Source organism: Furipterus horrens, unplaced genomic scaffold (assembly GCF_987537825.1).
Source record: "Furipterus horrens unplaced genomic scaffold, mFurHor1.1.pri manual_scaffold_11, whole genome shotgun sequence".
Taxonomy (NCBI): Eukaryota; Metazoa; Chordata; class Mammalia; order Chiroptera; family Furipteridae; genus Furipterus; species Furipterus horrens.
In genome coordinates this window covers 14,980,579-14,990,416 of record NW_028327181.1, presented here as the reverse complement: position 1 = coordinate 14,990,416, position 9,838 = coordinate 14,980,579, and the positions used below count along the sequence as shown (strand labels likewise).

Genomic DNA, 9,838 nt, shown 5'->3' with positions numbered 1-9,838 from the left:
CTCCTCCCCTGCCCATCTCCTGACACTGGTGTTCTGTCATTGCCTCCTTTTCTTCCCACCTGCTCTCTCTGGGGGGGTCACATCCATTTCTGGGCCTTTGGATGATTACCACGAACCAGCACCCACCTCAAAGAGCATTTTTTATCACCTGGTTCCCAGCTAAGTTCTACCTATCCTCCGGTCTCAGCCTATACAGGGGCTGCCCTCCAGGAGGCCTCCCCTGCTTCCCCAGGAATACCATCCCTTCACTGCCCAGGGCCCTCAGTGTCCCTGCTGGACAGGCCAGTTCAGCCAGTCTCAGGCCCGGCGCAGAGCAGGCTAGGAAGGAGGCTGGTGGCTGCACTGTGGGGCCGCATGGGCAGGAAGCGATGGGTGGGGTGGGGGTGCTGTGAGGAGACTTCCTCCGCCTTGAAACAGCAACACACACACATCTGTCCTCCCCCCCGCCCCCAGTCCTGTCCCTTCCCAGGGAGGGGAGGTGCAGACAGAGCTCAGAGGGCAGTGGATAGGGCTGGGAGCTGCATGTCCCGGAGCAGTGTACACTCTGGCTACCTGGAGAAGGACCCTTATTTTGGTTGTCAGCTGGGGACGAGAAACAGACTGGGAAATCTGAGGGCCACGCCTTCAGTTTCATTTCAGTTGAGCAAACAGGCTCAGGAGAAGCTCCTTGCTCCCCTGGCCCCTCAGAAGCCACAGCCGTTGCTAAATACATGGGCGGGAGGTGGCCTAAGCCGCTGTCCTGCTCACCTGGCCCCCTTGACCCAGCTGCTCAGGTGATGGCTAGACAGCCCTGGCCCTTTAGCCTTGTGAAGGCCAGCCTCAAATCTTTGCAGGCCCGCAGTGAAGGCCACTGAGGAAAGGAAAGAGACCCCTGGCCATGCCCTGTTGCCCCCCCCACCCCCCTATGGAAGCACACACAGACCAGGACAGGTGGGGAATTGGGCTGGGGGCCTTTATTGGCCAGTAGACACCTACCTCCTGGTGTCTGCCAAAAGCTTTGTGGGAGCAGGTGGCTCCTCCCTTTCCACGCCCCCACCCCTCACCTGGGACATGGGAGTGCTGGGGACTCAGGACAGAGCAAAGGCAAGGAATCCACACACCCTGTCAGCTCAGGCAGCTTGACCTCAGGGTTGGGAACCCAGCACCCGAAAACGAGAGGAGGGCGAGGGTGGGCTCCTTTGAGGTTTCACAGGGAGGAAGGGAAGTGAGACTGCCCTCCCGCATCATCCCTGCGTGTGCTGAGAGCTGGGCGGGGCTCCAGCTCCCTCGGAGCCTGCAGGCCTGGATGCCCCGGCTGATGGAAGACAGAAACCCTGAACCTGCCACCCCCTCCCTGCAGGCCTGCATCAGAACAGGCCCAGGGCCCCCAGCAAGGCCTCACCTCCCGCCTGGGCCATCTCCCTCTCAGGCCCCAGTCCCTGCTCAGCCTCATATGAGGCAGACGGGGCTGGGGTGCCATACCCAAAGGCCTAGGAGGTGGAGGGACCCTGAGGACATTAATAAATAGGGACGGGCGGTCCCTGGAGGCAGCTGGCTGAGTCCAGGCTGGGAAGGGAAGCCTGGCCTGGCCCACCCCAAGGGGCCGCCACCACCCTCAGCCTCTCTCGTTGCGGCTCCTGGGGGCCACGATCCGGTAGTTGGTTGTGTGTCCTTCCCTCTTGCCCCGAAGGAGGCTGGGCGTGCCTGCACCGGCAGGGTCTGCCCCTGACCCCTCTGGTTCTGCCGGAGGGAAGGAGAGAGGCTGGGTTAGTGAGGTCTATGTGAGGTACCCACCTCCCCTTGGCCCTCCGGGGGTGGGGTGGGAGGGTTGGGCACTCTGCCAAGTGTGCTCTGTCCTGGCATCCAGGGGGCAGAGCTGTGGGGAAAAAAGGGGGTCTGCGAACTGGTTAGTATCCCCCAGTCAAGGAACTGTCAGCTTCAACCCAGTGAGCGCACTCTTTGATTTTCTGTCAGTGGCGCAGTGTGTAGTAAGTGCTCCATAAAAAATACAGAACTTTTTTCCTTTTCTGCATTTTGGGGTGAAGGTGTGCCTTGAATCCTCCCTATTTCTCAGCTGGGTAAACTAAGACCAAGGAACGGCCTCCCCCTCCCTCTCTCAGATTAGGCCACTTGCGCCGGGAAAGGGTTCAGCAAGGCCAGGCTCTGCCACTGACCTACTTACTCTGGCTGTGCAACTCCGTCAGGGCCTCAGCTGTCTCACCTCTAAAACCGGGGGACAGTTCCAGATAGACTCTGAGGTCCTGGCCAACTCCTGGAATTACTGAAGTCAGTTCCAATTGGGCTTTGGTGAGATTTGCCCCAACCGGGAAACAAGCTAGACTCCAAGAGTGAAGCCAGTACAGCGGTACCGCAGTACTCATTAATTTATTCTGGAACTCGTGACGAGTGCTGAAACCGGTGAGTACTGAGCAAGCGATGAGTGATGAAACATTTTTTTCTCTTCAAAATGGGACAAGTACAAGGTCTGATGAGTTCTGAAGCCAACGAGTGCCAAGGTATGACTGTAATTGGCATTCTTGCCACCTAAAAAAACCAAAAAACTCCTGCTCATCCTACAAAACCCAGAGCAGGACTTACCTCCTCTAGGGAGCCTTCTGTGAATCACCTCAGGCCCTCTCAAAGCTAAATGAGCAGGCCGGGCAGGTTGGAAGGATGGGCTGTTTTTCTAGGGGGGAGAGCAACGCTCCAGGCAAAGTCCCAGATGGAGACCTGGACTAGCCTTCAGACACTGCTCACAGGACAGACACTTGGCCTATGCGAGCACCAGCTTCCTGCTGAGGGCACTGCCAGGAGAGTGGGCTACACCCTCACAACCCTAACGGGTGCCCCAGCCTCCCATGCACCTCTGGGCTGAGATTTGGGGACCCTGGGGCAAATAAGCATGTGCCCTCACAGTCAAGGGACAGTTCGTGCCCTACATTAGGGCGTGCAGGAAGCTGGTAGCACAGAGCTCAGGCTCCCGTCCTGGCCGCACCACATTCCCGTTCTGTGGCCTCGGGCAGTCACAGACCTTTGAGCCTCCTCTGGAATGTGGGCCAACATTCCTGTTGTCACACCCTTGCTGTGTTTTAATGTGACCAGGAGTGCAAAGTGGTATTCATAGTACATGTTGGATTATATGGTCACTAGGATGGTGAGCTTTTGGCCCAGGTCTCCTGAAGGTCTGGTCTCTGTGAGTTTGGTCACAAGATGCTGTTCTGACACAATTTCAGGGCCTAGTGAAGTGGAGGTGTCAGTGAACCTTCGCTGATGGAGCCAAAAGAGCCAGGACAGACCGAAGGCAGACCCCTGATCTTAGCACTACTGTCCCTATGGCCCCGAGGGAGTCTCTGCATCTGTGAAATGGGCGTGGTATCACCCACCTAGCAAACTTGTAAGGACTGGAAGGGATCATTGTAAATCCCCCAGCCCAGGTGGGCTGGATGTGTGACAGCTGGTACTACTGTCACTACTGATTATATCCTAAACGTGAGTCCCAGCTGGGTCTTTAGTTAGCACCTGCTGTGCATGATGGGCCAGTAGGGACGGTTCTGTCTTCTCTGCTCCCCTCCTCTGACACCACCCCTTTCCAGCCCACGACCAGAGCTGGCTCGTGGCCACAGAGAGTGGGCTTGGGCCTTCCTAAGTAACCAGCACGTCCTCCCTGGGCTGCTGGGGACAGAGCTCGCTGAGGGAGGGTGGGGTAGAGATCCCAGGCCACAGTGTGTCCCTTCTGACTCCTGCCAGAATCTTCCTGAGACGGGAGGTGGGGGATGCCTGAAAAGGTGCTGAGAGCCTGGGAGTAGGTCCTTGGCCCCTCCCCTGTGAGAGGGAAGGAGGTCTAGGAGATGGTCAGTTATGCTTCTGGAAGTTAGAAAAGCCATGTGGTATGGTAAGAGGACCTTTGGAAGCAGACCACACACACACCTCCCAATCTCCAGGCCTGTGCCCATGTGGGACTCTGTGAAGGATGCCCTGCCCGCTTTCTCCTCCTGGCTCACTTGTTGGGATATTCCAGGGCCTAACACAAGTGTCCCAACTGCCAGGAAGCCCCCACCCCCCCCACCCCGTTACCCTCCAGTGAGAAGGGACTCTTCCTTACCCACGTCTTTTGGTGCTCCTGTACCCCATGACCCTCGCCTCTATAAATACTGAGGGTCCACTGCCACTCGATGGGCAGCTCCCCAAGGCAAGTACCGTTGGGATCTGCTAAGTGCCTGCCCAGACCTGGCATTCAGTAGTTTTGCTGAATGATGGAGGCTTGGCTCTAACCTTAGCCCTCTTTTGCTTGGGGGCATCAGTCCCCTCATGTGTAAAATAGATGGGAGGTTGGTCATGATGCCTGAGACCTGTGTGCACTGATGTACTAGGGCTGGGTTGTGAGATGGAGCAGAAAAGGGAGGCTGTCTGGGCCTCTTAGCAGGTAGATACAGAGTGGGGCCCAGCCCTGAGGGCAGTCAACCCCTGCCTCTCTCCAGGGTCAGCACAGGGGAGAGACCTCTTTAGCCCTATCTTGATAAGCCAGGCACAGGGAGGGCAAATGCCCACTTGGTGTCTAACCTCCTTCTGTGCCTCCCTGATCTGCCTTCAAGGACCTTCTCAAATTGGACCCTGGCAGATCCTGCAGCCAAAGCATTCACTCCTCAGCAGTCTCACAGAACAAACCCTCTTGGCTATATCTGGCTTCTTGGCCTTTGCCCATGCTGTTCCACTGCCTGTTTATTTGCCCCTGATCCTTGCTCTTCAGGGCTCTACTTAGCCAACACCACCTCCAGGAAGCCCTCCCTGAGATGCCCTCCCCAATGCACCACCCCAGCCTGGTTGGGGGCACTTCTGTGCTTTCATAGATGCCTGTACTCCACTGCGTTACTCCTCACCTTCAATTTAATTGCCAGTTTCAGGGCTCCCCCTATACCCCCACAGACTAAACTCCATGAGAGGACTGTCTATCTTATCTGTTGGCACCTGTGTCAGCAAGATGCCTGGCACAGAGCAGGTGCTTATTCATTCAAGAACTAGTTACCAGAACCTTCTCTGTGCCAGGCAGCATCTGCTAGCTGGATGAAAGGGCTAAAGAATGAGTGTCTGCTGGCCTGGATCCAGCATTGGGAGTCTCCTTCTGTGACCCCAGGCCCTTTCCATGCCCTTCCTGGAAGGGGCTGCCCCTGCCTGCCCACCCTGCCGTTACCTGGCCAGATGATGGCTTCCAGCAGGGTGACCCGTCTGGCCAGGAGCTCCAGCTGAGCCTGCTGCTGCAGGAAGCTCTGTAAGCTAGGAGCCTGATGGGAGATCGAGAAGAGCAGACGGTGCGAGTCCGGCCTCCGAGGGCTGGGCCGGGGAGCCAAGGGTGGGGTGTATGGGCCAAGAGCCTAGGTATGAGTCTATTGAGACCTTGATCTCCCCTTCTAAGCAGAGACAGGGCTTGCCTGGATCCTCAAGTGACCAGAGGGGTGATGGGTAGAGAACTGATGGATGAATTCCTAGGGTGAGGGTCTAGCTGTCTCAGGCCCCTAATTAGACCCTCACGGCAGGCTAGGAGGACCACAGGGGAAACTGAAACTGTCAGGGGGATATCTGAGGCCAGGGAGGCCTGTCCTGAGAGCCTCTGGGGACTTATGGGTGAGGGAAGGTCAGAATTGGTGAGGCAGTACATTACCCAGAGTCCCCTAGGGCCTGAACCTGACTCTGTCACTCACAGTCCCCTGCATTTCTGGAGTCCAGCTCCATAACCTGCTGTTCCTCTGGGCCTGGAGACTGGCTTGGTTACCCACAGTTTCTCTAGAGCTGAAGCCTGATTGACGTCTGGATCCATTACCCGTAATCCTCTTGCACTGTTTAATTCTGGCTCCGTTACCCACAATCCCCTGCTGGTCAGGAGTTGGGCTTCATTGCACATAATTTCTTCCAAATTTGAAATCTGTTGCCTCTGGTTTCCCCTGCAGGCCTGGAAACCACATTACCCACAACGTCTGGAAGCCCAGGTCTGACCACAGAGGTGGGGGCCCTGGTTTCTAAGGCCCCCTTCACCTGTAGAGTAGGGACCCAGTCATTAAGGGGTAAGTGGTCTTAGCTTCTCCAGCCTCATGACTGGGCTCAGGCAGCTCCACCCTGGAGGGCCTGGGGAAGTCTAGTGGGCAGGGGCTGGGCTGTCTGTCCGTCTGTCTGTCTCTACTCACCATAGAGCCCAATCATTGTTTCCAAGATTAAAACCCTCTCAGCTAAAATCTTCAAAGCCTCGCGTAGTTGGTGCAACCCCTCCCCCTGCGGAGGAAAGAGACAGATGCAGCCGTGAAGGGGGCAGGGGAGGGGGCCCTGCAAAGCCTGTTGGTGGCCCATGCCCCACCCTGTTCATGCACCTGCAGCCTGCACCACCTGCCACAGCCCAGGGCCCATGGACAGCCGGGACAAGATCAGGAAAGGACGGGAGGGGGACAAAGCAGGCAGAAGCAGCCCCGTCAATAAGTCCTGATGGATCCCAGCTGGCTGTTTTCTCCCCACACCCTTGTAAAGCCTGCTGCCCCTGAGCAGGTCATGGAACCTGCCATGGGACGTGCCCTGCCCCATCATGACACACTTGGTGTCTACCTCCATCAGTGGGAGCAGGCTACTTACTAATATTCTTTCCATTCACCTCAAAGTGAATATATACAAGTAAAATGAGAATATGTTTGAGTGGTCCTGGTGTTGGGAAGCTGTATTTAAAATGCTAGCGAAGTTGAGGTTCTGACCCTGGTGCCCCCTCCCCAGGCCTTCTCACTTTGGGCCCAACCCTCCTAGGCTCTGACTACTCCAGGTCCATATTCTGCTGGTCCTGGAGCCCAGCCCCCAGCCCCACTCTCTCGTCTCAGCAGCATCTCTAGCCCCCAGGCCCAGGGATGGGGCAGTAGGTCCGCAAAGCCACCTTCCTCCTTGGTCCCCCTGATCTGGGGCTCCTCACTCCCAAGCAGTGCCAGCTGCTGCCCGGGGCTCATGCCAGAGACCACCAGCTGGCACTCGGTTTCACTTGCTCCCAATCTGTCTGTCCTTTCCTACCCCAGCATGGGGTCCACGGTCTTGCCTAAACTCATGCTCCCTCACTCCTCCTTTCCTAGTCCAGACTTAAGCTAGCTCTGGGTTGTAGACGTCTACATTCCGACACAGCACTGGGAAAGCAGGTAGCTATTCCAGCCCTGACACAACCAGAAGTCTCTCTCGATGTCCTTTACTCAGTATGGAGTAAGTGAAGGGATGATGTGTAAAATGCATATTGCTATATTTACAATCCAGCCCCTTTCAATGAGCTGCTCCCTCCGAAATATCTAACAACCAAGAGCCTGCCAACGCATTCGTGAGCCCATTGTGGTCTTGCTGTGACTGTCTATTACGATCCAGGAGTCCTGTCCACATCACATGGATTGAGCTGCCTTTAGGTCACTGACTGGTCATTGTAGCCTGGGGAATAGTCACAGGGTCACCATGGGCTGTACACCAAAGTAATCCCTCTTCAAGTATTGCAGGAGGAGCAGCTGAAAATGAATGACCTTTGGAACTTATAGGAAACCACTCCCGGCACGGACAGTGGGACAAGCTGAAATCCTGAGCCTCCTATGAGACGCAGTAAGAGGGCACCACGTCCCCCCTAAGTGCTCCTGCCAAGAGCTTAACCTGCATCTCATCGCCAGGAAGCAATCAGACAAATCTAGATGGTGGGTCATTCACAGAAAGACAAAGTCAAGAGAAAGAAAAGAAGGGCAAGGAGGCCTATTCTAGAGTAAAAGAGACTAGAGGTGTGACAACCAAATATAACGCATACATCTTGATTAGAAATTTTTAAAAAAGCTATAAAAGGCAGTTTGGGACCTCTGATAAAATTTGTATATGTTATGTATTAAATGGCATCATTTCACTTTATTAATGTCAGCTTTCTTAGGTGTGACAGTGGTATAGTGGCTCTTTGAGAGAATGTCCATAGTCTTTTGAGATACATACTGATGTGTTAGGGGACATGGGGATGAAGTTTGAAACTTATTCTCCAACGGATTAGGGAAAAAAGGTCTGTAAACATATAAAGAGAGAAAGATAGAGCAAATATTGTAAAATAGTAATTGGCCAGTCTAGAGGAAGGGAAGGATAATATTAATTGTATCAACATTTCTGCATATTTGAAATTTTTCAAAATAAAAGTCTTGAGGAAAAATGTAAAAAAAGATTCTGCTATTTGAATCCCTCCCCAGAAGGGGGGATTGTTGTTTGCACTGATGACACCCCAGTCCCTCCCTCCAGGGCCTGTTGGACACCCCCACTGGGCCATAATATAGACACCTCCCATTTTTCACGGACAAAACTCAGCAGGCCTGCTTCTCCTGACTTGCCTTTCCAATGGCGTCTCCCTTAACTTCTCATCCCCCCTCACAGCCAAACTAGCACCCATGTGCCTCTTAGCTCCATTGACATGTGTCCACCTTCACTGTCCCCACTCCCAGTTCCAGCCCCCACAGTCTTTTGCCAGGATGACCGCGACAGCCATTTACCAGGACGACCGTGACAGCCTTTTACCTAGTCTCTTTCTGTTTTTCCCACCACCTCTGCACACAGCAATAGAGGGAGCTTCTGCAAACAAAGATCTGACCACATCACTTCGGGGCTCAGAACTATGACAATGACTCCCCACTGCCTGTTAGAACAAAGTTCAAATTCCTCAACATAGCCTCCTAAGTCATGAAAGCCTTTGACCTCTGTCTCACCCCTTACCTGTCACACTCTGCACCTCCAAGTACTTGAACATGATGGTCCTGCACCTCTGCCTGAACACCCTTTACCTGGTTAATGTATCTCCCAGGCCCCAGCATGGGTTTCCATGAGGAGGATGAGGAGGATGCTAACTCCTCTCCCATCACAGCAGAGCTTCCCCTGTCCTGTTGCTGCTGGTTACTAGTCTGTTCCCCACCCCACCCCACCCCACACAGTGACGACCCTGAGGGTGGTAGCTGCGTCCAAATCACATCTATGTCTTCAGTGCCTAGCCTGGAGCCTGGCACCTACCAAGGAGGTGCTTGGGGGAATGTGAGCTGGTTCCTGGAGTCCTGGGAGCTGAAAGCCTGGGCTTTAGTTCCAGCTCTGCCAACAATTTGCTCTGCGGAGATGAGCTTTGTTCTTCTAGATGGACTGGTTCAGCTCAGTCACGCCCTGGCAGTGCCTGCAGTGTACGCCCATGGCCACTGGGTGGCACTGCTGAGCCACAGCGGGATCAGTGGCTCAACAAGCTTGGCTAAGTGGGGTTTTTAGGTAGAACGTGTATAGGAGTCTTCAGGGCCCTTCCCCACACTGCACCTCATTCCCACCTGCTCCCAACAGAACTACTCCACAAGACTACGAACCCTCATGCAGCCCCCGGCCCAGCAGGCGCCCTCCCAGGCAGGCAGCAAGCAGCGGCAGAGTGCAGGTGGGAAGGGGAGGCAGGAGGACGGGCATGGGCCCTGCTACCTCTTGGGGGCCCCTCTCACAGGTGGTCCTGAGTTTGAGGCCTGACCTGGGATGGTTCAGGTATCTGTTCTCCTGCTAGGATCCCCATGCAGGGATGGGGCTGCTGAGCCTAATTCAGACCTCACCGCACTCTCCCGCCTTTCCTGGGCTGGGTGGAAAAGGTGCTGGGATGGGTCAGTGAAGCAGCTGAGGGGAGGCAGAGGGCTGGGTTCACATGGGTCTACCTGACCCCCAGCCCAGCTCATGCCAATGCTGGCAGTATGCTTAAGAGGCTCTGGAGCCACCCAGGGGGTACGGCAGAGGGCAAGGTGGCATGGCAGCAAGGAGCTGGCAGAGGCTTGCCGGAAAGGTAGCAGGGCCCCAGAAGTCATGGAAACACATGGGGTTGGACTCGTGC

The 9,838-nt window shown here is 55.3% G+C and overlaps 1 protein-coding gene across 2 annotated transcripts in view; it reads right to left on the bottom strand.

Annotated features, from left to right (window-relative positions):
• Positions 1-1,525: 1,525 nt before the first annotated feature.
• EMID1 (EMI domain containing 1) overlaps positions 1,526-9,838 on the bottom strand; it is a 35,830-nt gene continuing 27,517 nt past the window's right edge. The window contains exons 15-16 of one of the 2 annotated variants that reach the window (XM_090291849.1): positions 6,156-6,240; positions 1,526-1,719 (exon numbers count right to left, since the gene is read on the bottom strand). In XM_090291849.1, coding sequence (XP_090147975.1) covers positions 1,595-1,719; positions 6,156-6,240 — 210 coding nt within the window. In that variant the 3' untranslated portion in view covers positions 1,526-1,594. Of the gene's footprint in view, positions 1,720-5,167; positions 5,259-6,155; positions 6,241-9,838 lie in introns of both variants that reach the window. The other variant, XM_090291848.1, reaches the window with a different exon arrangement.